An 11442-nucleotide genomic window follows, 5' to 3' on the forward strand; every position below is an offset into this window, starting at 1 on the left:
GCTAATTTTTTGTATTTTTAGTAGAGATGGGGTTTTACCATGTTAGCCAGGGTGGTCTCAATCTCCTGACCTCATGATCCACCTGCCTCAGCCTTGCAAAGTGGCTAGGAGCCACCACGCCCCCTCCTCCCCTCCCCTCTCTCTTTCCTTTCTTCTAAAATCTGGTAATGTCTTCATTTCTCCCTCACTTTTGAAGGACAGTTCTGCTGGATATAGCATTCTTGATTGTCAGATATTTTTGTTCTTTCAGTACTTTAAATATATCAGCTCAATGCTTTCTGGTCTCCAAAGTTACTGATGAGAAATCTGCTGATAATCTTATTGGGGATCCCTTGTATATATGAGTCACTTCTGTCTTACTGCTTTCAAGATTCTCATTTTGTCTTTGGCTTTCTACAATTTGATTATAGTGTGTCTTAGTGTGGGTCTCTTTGAATTTATTCTCTCAGAGTCTGTCGAGCTTCTTGGATCTTTTTATTCATATCTTTCTTCAAATGTGGGAAGTTTTCTGCCATTATTTCTTCAAATAATCTCTCTTCTCCTTCTGAGACTGCCACAATGCATGTGTTGGACACTTGATGGTGTTCCTAAGGCTCTATTCAATTTTCTTCACTGTTTTTTGTTGTTGTTCTGCAGACTGAATAATTTCAACTGTCCTGTCTTCCAGTTTGCTGTTTCTTTTTTCTACATGCCTGAATTGGTCTTTGAGTCCTCCTATAAAATATTCATTTCAGTTATTGTAATTTTCAGCTCCAGTTATTTTAGGCTTTCTATCTTTTTATTGATATTTCTACTTTGTTTTGGTTTTTGATTTTCTCCACATCTTCCTTTATTTTCTTGAGCATCTGTAAAACCATTGTTTTGAAGTCTGTGTTTAGTAGGTCTGTCATGCGGTCTTTTTCAGGGATGATTTATTTTCCCTCTCCTTTGAGTGAGTCATATTTTCCTGTTTCTTTGTATGATTTGTGATTTTTCTGGTTGATAACTAGACATTTGAATCTTATCACATAGTTACTCTGGGAATCAGATTCTCTGGGTTTGCTATGTTTGTTTTATTGTTGTTGTTGTAGGATGTTCGTGTTGAGGATCAGCTTGAGATGTAAATTTAAGGTCTTTTTAGGACTTTTATGAGCCTGTGCCTTTCCCTGGGCATGTATGGCAACTTTCTTAATTTTCCTGTATATTTAATTGCTTTTATGTATCTTTTTCCTTAAATGTCTCACTACCCAAAGGAGAAAAAGAGAAAAATAAATAAATAAATAAGGCATTAGATCTTTAAATCTCCTGGAAGCCACTTCAGCCAGAGAGAGGGCCTGCAAAAATGGTGTGTGTGTGTGTGTGTGTGTGTATACACAATAGCTGCTTGCCTTTGTGTTTGTACTTCCATGGTCAGAAGCAGCAATTAGTGATCAGAACACAGATTTCATATATTTGAAAGACAAGGTCATTATTGTCCACCTTGTTCCCATATGCTGCCTGCAAGCTGCTTTAGGAACACAGACACGGCAGCCTGTCACAGGGACAGGGGATGAGGAATTGGTAACCACTATTGAGCTAAGAGCTAAAATGAACTGAAATTAACTGTAAGTTACGTTCCAAGCATTCCTCTGGAAGTTGCAAGCACTAGAGCTCCAAAATAGCAATATCAGACAGATTTCAACCGTGCAATTGTTATCTAGGTGGGGGAGAAAAATTCCCTGCTCTGCTATCTTCCTAGGATCCCCCTACCTCTAAATTAAATTTCTTTGTGATGGAGTCTCCCTCTTGTTGCCTAGGATGGAGTGCAATGGCATGATCTCTGCTCACCACAACCTCCGCCTCCCAAGATCAAGCGATTCTTCCGCCTCAGCCTCTCAAGTAGCTGGGATTATAGGCACGTGCCCAGCTAATTTTGTATTTTTAGTAGAGACGGGGTTTCTCCATGTTGGTCAGGCTGCTCTCGAGCTCCTGACCTCAGGCGATCCACCCACCTTGGCCTCCCAAAGTGTTGGGAAAAAAAGCAGAAGCCACCGCACCTGGCCCCCCTAAAGTTTTTTTTTTTTTTTTTTTTTGAGACAGGGTTCAGGGTTTTGCTCTGTTGCCCAGGTTGGAATGCAGTGAAACTTACTGTAGCCTCAAACTCCCAAGTTCAAGCAGTCCTCCCACCTCAGCCTCCCAAATATCTGAGACTACAGGCACACACCACTATGCCTGGCAATTTTTTTTTTTTTTTCATTTTTTTGTAGAGAGACAGTCTTGCTTTGTTGCCCAGGCTGGTCTCAAACTCCTAGGCTCAAGCAGTCCTTCCTCCTTCTACTCCCAAAGTGCTGGAATTATAGGCATGAGCAACCACACCCACCCCAAAATATTTTTTAATGCCTCTCTTCTGTTAGACATAAGTTTAGTAAACAAGATATGTAAGTCATTGACCCATGATATCCACAGAATGCTGCAGACATTATAAGATGAACACATAAATGGAAATATGATTATAGATTATGATAAATGCTATGAAGAAAAAGTATGTGATCTGGTATCTTATCCTACAGTAGACTGCTACAACCAATTTTACTCAAGCATGGGATTCCTCTGAACTCCTTTCTTGTCTTAATCCTTCTCTTCTAATTATTGTTATTTAGAATTTATTTTTGCATATATCAAATAATAAGTTTAGGCAACTATCATTCAGGATTTTCTTAAAAGCTAAGATTGATTTACAAAGATTTTCTTCCTCCAATAAACATATATCAGATTTGGCCAGACCCCAGTACAAGAAAGACTTAGCTGCTTGGCCAAGAACAACTTTATCTACGTTGTGGCAAATATTGGGGACAAGAAGCCATGCAATACCAGTGATCCTCAGTGTCCCCCTGATGGCCGTTACCAATACAACACTGATGTGGTATTTGATTCTCAAGGAAAACTGGTAGCACGCTACCATAAGGTAAAATTAATTTGCAAATAATCCAGTTAGTTAATATCTAAGGAAATAAAGCGGGCAAGGAGAAAAATACTTTATTGATAATGATAAGCGTACTTTAGAAATCGAGTAGAGGCAAAGCATAGAAAGTAATGATAAAGTGTGGAAAGCTCCTATAAAGAGGCTTAAGGGGTTCCGTGTGCATGTAAGAACACAGGAGTGTGTTTTTAGGAGTGTGTAGGAGTCAGAAAGTACTACATGCATTATGTTGCACAATGTTGCCTTTTGGACTTTGTCTTTTTAAAGACATACCCTGGCAATGGGTCTAGGCTAGAATGAAAAACTGCTTACCACATAAACTCTGTCTTGAGGAGAATGGAGCAAACAAAGTTCCTTGCCAAGGAAAACAGTGAAGTATGCTTGGTAAATAGAAGTAATCTATTTTACTCCCATGTCTTATAAGACTCCAAAGGGTCTTTATAGATAAAGATACCCATGTACACATTTGTAATGTGGAGACTGAACCAAAGGCTCAGTTTAGCCAGAATGGCCTCTGGTTCTCTAAAGCAAACTCTTTTCCCATAAAAACAGTGATCATAGGTTAAATTGGCTCTAAGATGTGAGCTTGCACTTTTTCCAACACTGTGATGTCCAGATCAACTTCCTACAAGAATTTTTTTCTCTTTATCTTCTGTTTATTGCAGCAAAACCTTTTCATGAGTGAAGAGCAATTCAATGTACCCAAGGAGCCTGAGATCGTGACTTTCAATACCAGCTTTGGAAGTTTTGGCATTTTCACATGCTTTGATATACTCTTCCATGATCCTGGTATTACCTTGGTGAAAGATTTCCACGTGGACACCATACTATTCCCAACAGCTTGGATGAATGTTTTGCCACATTTGTCAGCTGTTGAATTCCATTCAGCTTGGGCTATGGGCATGAGGGTCAATTTCCTTGCATCCAACATACATTACCCCTCAAAGAAAATGACAGGTAATGTGTGATCTTAAAGATATGCAGGCTGATGTAATCAGAAAAGAAAAAAAACACATGTTTTTCTAGCTAATGCATACTCCTTAAACATACAATGTTTTCCAGCTTTTAATTTTTGAACATCTAGTTGTTAATATGCTATAGAATCAATCTCAGTCTAAATTGTTTTGTAAGATTTATTTGGTTTTGTTTATCTTGATTTTTTTTTCAAAATATATGACTTCTTACATACATCTCTCCTTTCTTGGCTTCTTGGTGTCATACTTTAATTGATTTCCTCTCACTTCTCTGTCTTTATCAGCATGTTTTACTGAAATTAATAAAACATATAACTTGGAGTAAAATGTGAATATGAGTTTAAAACAGTAATAACAATCATGAAATCCCTTTTTACTTTCCCATTTCAAATGATATTTTCAACTTATTACTTCCAGGAAGTGGCATCTATGCACCCAGTTCTTCAAGAGCATTTCATTACGATATGAAGACAGAAGAGGGAAAACTCCTCCTCTCACAACTGGAATCCCACCCATCCCACTCTGTAGTTGTGAATTGGACTTCCTATGCCAGCAGTATAGAACCGCTCTCGTCAGGAAACCAGGAATTTAAGGGCACTGTCTTTTTCGATGAATTTACTTTCGTGAAGCTCGCAGGAGTTGCAGGAAATTACACAGTTTGTCAGAAAGATCTCTGCTGTCATCTAAGCTACAGGATGTCTGACAACCTAGCAGATGAAGTGTACGCCCTAGGGGCGTTTGATGGACTGCACACTGTGGAAGGGCGCTATTATCTACAGGTAATATTTTAATGTCAGAAGAGTTACTGGATAAAATAAAGACACTCAGTTAAATATACATTTTAGATAAATAATGAATGATTTTTTAGTATAAGCATATCCCGCTTTTGGGGATTTATGCATCCTAAAACTTTTGTTGTTTACCTGAAATTCAACTTGAGCTGGAAAGCCTATAAATATAGGCTAAATTTATTTGCTGCATTTTTTTCTTTTTTTTTTTTGAGACAGAGTCTCACTCTGTAGCCCAAGCTGGAGTGCAGTGGCACACAATTCTCATGCCTCTGCCTCCCAAGTAGCTGGGACTATAGGCAAGTGCCACCATGCCTGGTTAATTTTTTTTTTTTTTTGTATTTTAGTAGAGACTGGGTTTCACCATATTGGCCAGGGCAGTCTTGAACTCCCTGAGCTCAGGCGATCCACCCACCTTAGCCTCCCAAAGTGTTGAGATTACAGGGATAAGCCACCATGCCTGGCCTATTTGCTAAATCTTGAAATCTTAGATGTCAGTTCAATTTTAAGCTGATTGGGGAAAGGCAGAACATTTACTTACAGTAGCAGTATTAAAAATAAATATTTGAATTACAGATAATTATAACAGTTCATTGAAAACCTGTTTTATTTCCTCCTGAACAAACCATTTTCCCTATATGTTCACAAATGCCTATCTTGCTTTATAAAGAGTTTGATGCTAAGTATATCCTGGACATGAATGGAGTTGACCACCAAGATTGTTCAATGAAATGATTTATTGCTGCAAAGAACCAATCTCTCACACTCACAAGTGGCCTCCATGGTCCTCTAATTCTACTCTTCTCTTCCTTGGTCTGGCCCTCATCTTATCTCACTTAACAGAGCTTCCTGTTGACAGTCTGACAATCTCAGCTCCATCCAGTCAGTTCCCTACACTGCAGTTACAGAAATCACAAGAAGCTGTTTTTGATTATAATACTGTCTGGCTTAAAATTCTTCACTGACTTCTAATTGACAAATCAAATTTCTTAGCATGAAAGACACACAAAGTCTAGATATGTGGTTCCTTCCTATTCTCTATCCTCTAATTTCACTTCTACTTACATATATCCTGGTCTTCTGCAATATTGAGATATTTTCCTATTTCCTATTTGCTAGCACCTGCAGAACCTCGAGGTGTTTGCACAGATTGTTTGGTCCTTTATCCATGGCGAGCCCCACCTACTCATTTTCATAGCACTTTTCAGGTGTTATCTTCACCAAGGAGCCTGCCTGGATATTTCCCAAGGAGCTACTCATACCTCCCCAGCTGAGTTAAGTACCTCCTTTGTGTGCTCCCAGAACACCATATGCTTAGCTTTATCAAAGACATATTATGTCATAGTATTCACATACCTATTTGAGACTGAGAACCCCTTGAATGCTGAAATTATGCCAACTGCACAGTATTTTGTTTCCTCTATGATAACTACTCTATCAATACTTGTTCATTTTAGCACGTGAAGGCCTACTATATGCCAGGTATTTATTTAGTGTTAATGATATGAAGATAAATAAGCATAGATTCTCGTCTTGAGGAATTAGTAATGGAGAAAGACATTTGAACAGATAATTTCAGCATAGGTTGGCATGTGATAGTCTATAGAATGCACATTTTGCTGCAGGAGTACTAAAGAGCTCCACTTAGATTAATTTGGGAATGCAGGGAAGTTTCTAGAGCTGACGCTATTATCCAGGTGAAAAAGGGGAGGAGGGGATTCTTTGTGGTGTGAAGAGCATGAACAAGGGTGTGGATGCAGGCAGGAGCAGGGTCTGCAGGGAAAATCAAGCAGGTCAGTGCTACTAAGGCATAGCTTGAGAAGCTGGGGTTGGTGGGAAATAAGCCTGGAGGCAACATCCTGTCCTGCAGGATCTTACCTAGCACACTTAAGATTCAGCCTTTATTCTGCAGGTGATGGTCAGCTGGTGGAAGTGGTCCAGTGAGGGAATGATGTGGTCAGATCTGCCTTTGAGTATATCATTTTTACTACTCTGTAGATGATGGAGCAAAGACCCAAAAGACTAGATTATTAAAATAGTCTTATTAAGCGTTTGGACCAAGATTGTGTTTGTCAGAATAAAAGCAGAGCATGGAGTCTAGAAATATTTAGAAAACGGAACTCAGTGGCTAATTTGATGTGGAACAGGAAAGCGGAATGAAGAGTCCAGAATGTGGCAGGTTTCTGGCAAGAATGGCTGGGTGGGTGAGATGCCTCTGACAGATCAGGAGGCAAGAGAGGAGCAGACTGGTTGACACTGGGTAGAGGCTGAGTTCAGTTATAGATACGATGGTTTTGAAATAGTTACGAGACATTCAGCTGGACCCAGCCAGTTGGCTGTTGAATACTTTGGTTTGATGCTTAATGGAGGTACTAGAATTAGAAATATTGTTTCGAGAATCAGCAAGATACAAGGGACGATTAAGCACACAAGAGTGAATGACACTAAAAAGGAGACTGTACTGAAAATAAAGAACTATTGACAAGGTAGAACATTTGGGAGCTTCGGTATTTGGGGCAGGAAAGGACAGAGGACAAGAAACTTGCAAATACAATTGAGAAATAAAAGAAAATTTAAAAAGAGAACATCTGGTAGATGCAAGGAAGTAGAGACTCTTGGAAGAAGGAAATCGTGAGGTGTATTAATGCAATACGTTGACCATTATTAGCATTTTTGAGTATAATTTTGGCAGAATTTTCTGAGCTCATAATGATAGGATGATGGGCAGATTATACTGGGTTGAAAAGTCAAAGGGAAGCGAATGCATTTTTTTCCCCAAGAAGTCTTATCTGAGACAAGAAGAAGAGAAGCAGGACAAGCGCTTAACAGAGACTCATGGTCAGGAGAAATGTGTGTGTGTGTTTCTCAACAAATGAGAGAGCCTTGATTGCCTTTGTAGGTCTAGGAGAAAGAGCTACAAAAGAAAAAATATATAAAATATGAGAGGAATCAGGCCAGGTGTGGTGGCCTGTAATCCCAGCACTTTGGGAGGTCAAGGTGGGCAGATCACCTGAGATCAAGAGTTTGTGACCAGCCTGTCCAACATGGTGAAACCCCGTCTCTACTAAAAATACAAAAATTAGCCAGGCGTGGTGGCAGGCACCTGCAATCCCAGCTACTTGGGAGGTCGAGGCGGGAGAATTGCTTGATCCTGGGAGATGGAGGTTGCAGTGAGCTGAAATTGTGCCACTGCACTCCAGCCTAGGCAAAAGAGTGAGACTCTGTCTCAAAATAAAATAAAATAAAATAAAATAAAGGAGGAATCAATACTCCTACTCAGTGTTCCAAGGTGCTGGAGGAAAGGGGGAAAAATAGTATCATGAACACAGGTACAAAATGTCCAACAAGTGGAAATTAAATGAATTATATGGTATATTATGGTATATTATATGGTATATTAACATATGTAGCCTTATATATGTGACATACATGTGGTATTATATTGCTATATAAATTTTTATAATTGAAGTATAAATTGTGATGTATTATTTTTAAGTTAAAAAAGGTTGGTCACAAAACAAGAGGGTAATCTCTTAGCTCTTCTTCCCTCCTTTTCCTTCCTGCCTCCTCTAACTTTTCCTACCTTTTTGCCTCCCCCAGAGTCTTAGCTCTACCTAAAGAGAGTTGTGGGAAGTTCTTTCTTAGTGTTGTGAGGTAGGTTAGCTTTGTCAAGTAAAACCAAGCTTTCTGTTTATCTTGCTAGACGGTGATATTCCATTTAAACGATCGGTACCAGTTATGTTTTGGAATCTTTCTATTTAAAGATAATAATACATATTACTTGATATTACCAGCAGAGTCTGGGAAAATACCCAGAATCAAGCATATTAATGTATCTATTGGAAAACATGGGACTATTCACCTTAAATAGCTTGAATAAAAATGTTATAGCCTTACGTTAGTTCAAGTTAGGTCTTAATGCCATGTGCCAGTGGGTTACAAAAATCCTTTATTTTCAGAGGATTTTGGATTTTGATATTGAAGATAAGGAATTTTGGTATAATAGTGTATTTATAATTTTTCGTAGTCTAACTGTGATGATATATTATGCTTTAAAAATCTTGATTATCACCAAAAGCCACCTCCAATCCAAGTGAAGAGAAACAAAGAGAGGTAAAAGTGAAATAAACCCCTATCTTGCTACACAGATTTTCTAAGCATTCTATAGTGAATATGCATAATTTTGTTTATATCAATGTCGTTGCAAACTTATTGCTTTTATATTTTTTCTTTGTTTTTCTTAAAGTTATTAATTGCCTTATTTTTTAAAATTTAGTTAATTTTCTTTGACTTTTTGTTAAAACCCCAAATCTTCCAACGGCATCTCAGAATAATTTTCCCACAATATCATTTTCATAAGGTTATCTCGAGCTAAAAATAATAACCTTTCTCTGCACTGGTTTCCCTCTAGTCCTTCTGCACAGCTGTCATATTGAGATTTCCTTTACTGTCATCCTAGGAATGCTCTCTTAGCTATTTCCTTGCTTTGGGTTCTCTGTTTTTCTCCTTCTACCTTTATTTGCTCCTTTCTTCTGTTGGAGTCAACGCTGTCTAGTTACGTTGCTCTAATCTGAACTGGCTGCTCTCCATGCCTTGTACATGATAGGAGTCATCCTGGAATCTCCCTTTATCCTCGTGGTACAGATTTTTTTTTTACCACTTCCCGGTGTGGATTTCCTGTTTTCTGTTCCCCGTCCTCCTTGTTTTGGGCTTGTGCCCTCTTTCTTGTTGTTAACAGTTTCCAGAAAGAGAGTGATTGGGATGCAAGATTTTTGAGACTTACCAGTCTGAAAGTGCCTTTCCTCTTAAATTTAGTTAAGTATTTCCCTGGGCATGGAACTCAAAGGTGGTTATAACTTTTCTTCAGGGTTGTGAATGTATTATATCCTCACCTCTTATGTTGCTGTTGAGAATTCTGAAGTTCTTCTGATTCTTGATTCTCTGTATGCGTATTCCTCATTCTGCACCTTCCCCAGAATGCATGCAGTTTCTTCCTTTCCATTTTCTTTTTCTCTTTTTCTGAAACTCTTATTATTGGGATCTTTTGCCTCTTGGATTGGTGCTCTAATTTTCCGACACTTTCTCTGCTATTTTTTACTACTTTATTTTTTCCCTCTACTTTCTGAGAGATTTCCTCCTCTTGATCTTCCAAATCTTATACTGAATCTTTTATTTTTGTTAACATGTTCATAATTTCCAAGAACTCTTTTTTCTTGTCTTCTGAGTTTTACTTTTTCTTCAACACTTGTTGTTTTGTGCATGTATTATTTTTTCTTCTTTCTCTGAGGCTATTTAGAAAACTTCTTATTGAAGCTCCTTCCCCCTGCTTCCTTTAAGTTGCTTTTATCTGCTTTTTTATTTGCTTTTTCATGCAATAAGTTTTTCTCACATATCTGATAACTCTTGGGGATTACCAAAAACTCAAAGAAAATTCTGAGCATGTGAGTAACACTTGTCAATTTTGAGCTTCATGATAGAATGACCTAGCTGGACCTTTTGCTGGGGAGAAATCTAAGGTAAGTGTCTTTAGAGACTTCCTCTTGGGATGGTCATGTCTTGCAGTTTTCAAGATTCTTCTAATTTCTTTCTTGAATCAGTTGTCTAGTTTAGGAAATAAAAATACAGGATCTCCAGGTAAATTTGAAGTTCAGATAAGCTTTTTTTTTTTGGTTGAGACAGTCTCTCTCTGTTGCCAAGGCTGGAGTGCAATGGCACGATCTCCACTCACTGCAACCTCTGCCTTCTGGGTTCAAACAATTCTCCTGCCTCAACCTCCCCAGTAGCTGGGATTAGGTGCATGCCACCACATCAAGCTAATTTTTTATATGTCTGGTACAGATGGGGTTTCACCATGTTGGCCAGGCTGGTCTCGAATCCTTGACCTCAAGTGATCCACCTGCCTCGGCCTCCCAAAGTGCTGGGATTACAGGCAGGAGTCACTGCTTGTAGCGCAGATAAACATTTTTTTTTTTTTAAAGTGTAAGAATGTCCCATTCAATATTTAAGACATACTTATACTAAAAAATTATTTGTTGCGTATCTGAACTTCAAATTTAACTGGGAGTCTTGCCCTGTGTTTTACCTGGCAACCCTATTCCTGAAAGATAAATCCCTGCTGGCAGCATTAGGGAGCCAAGTAGGGAAAATGGCCTTGCAAGGTGTGGTTGGGGGTTTAGCGGGAACTTTTTCAACATTCAGTGTTATTTATTCAGGTAATCCCCTTCAACTATGTCTCTTAAACTTTCATCTAAAGAACATCCACTTTACCCCCTCTGGAAACATTGTCAGTTATTTACTGGAGTAGGGGAGGATCAGTTACCCAATTTTTTGGAGGACTTAGTATCCAAGGCATCCTTCACAACTTTCTGCTCATTTTTTTTTCTTTTGACTGCCACAACTTTACTCCTAGCTCTAGATACAGAGCGTCCCAGTGATTAAATCTTTGAGTGCTTTGCAGTGTAGATAGGGTTGATTCTTGGCTCTTTCTACTGTTAGTTTAGGACTTGGCTTTCTTAGGTCTGCTAAATCAGTTACTACTTTTTCTATCAACATCCTAGTTTTTAAAACTGTGCTGTGGTCTATCCTCCTATTTTCCAATCTTTGTGGGCTAAAAAATTAGTGTTCTCTTTGAAGGATTGTAGAAAATAAAATTGAGGCCGGGCGCAGTGGCTCAAGCCTGTAATCCCAGCACTTTGGGAGGCCGAGACGGGCGGATCACGAGGTCAGGAGATCGAGACCATCC

At 38.7% G+C, this 11442-nt stretch overlaps 1 protein-coding gene across 1 annotated transcript in view; it reads left to right on the top strand.

Moving 5' to 3' along the window:
* LOC105526250 (pantetheinase) overlaps positions 1-11442 on the top strand; it is a 32457-nt gene that overhangs the window by 18171 nt on the left and 2844 nt on the right. The window contains exons 2-4 of the mRNA XM_011962181.1: positions 2724-2923; positions 3604-3895; positions 4330-4691. Of these exons, the coding sequence (XP_011817571.1) occupies positions 2724-2923; positions 3604-3895; positions 4330-4691 (854 nt within the window). The remainder of the gene's footprint in view (positions 1-2723; positions 2924-3603; positions 3896-4329; positions 4692-11442) is intronic.

This window comes from Colobus angolensis, unplaced genomic scaffold (assembly GCF_000951035.1).
Source record: "Colobus angolensis palliatus isolate OR3802 unplaced genomic scaffold, Cang.pa_1.0 Scaffold58, whole genome shotgun sequence".
Classification (NCBI taxonomy): domain Eukaryota; kingdom Metazoa; phylum Chordata; class Mammalia; order Primates; family Cercopithecidae; genus Colobus; species Colobus angolensis.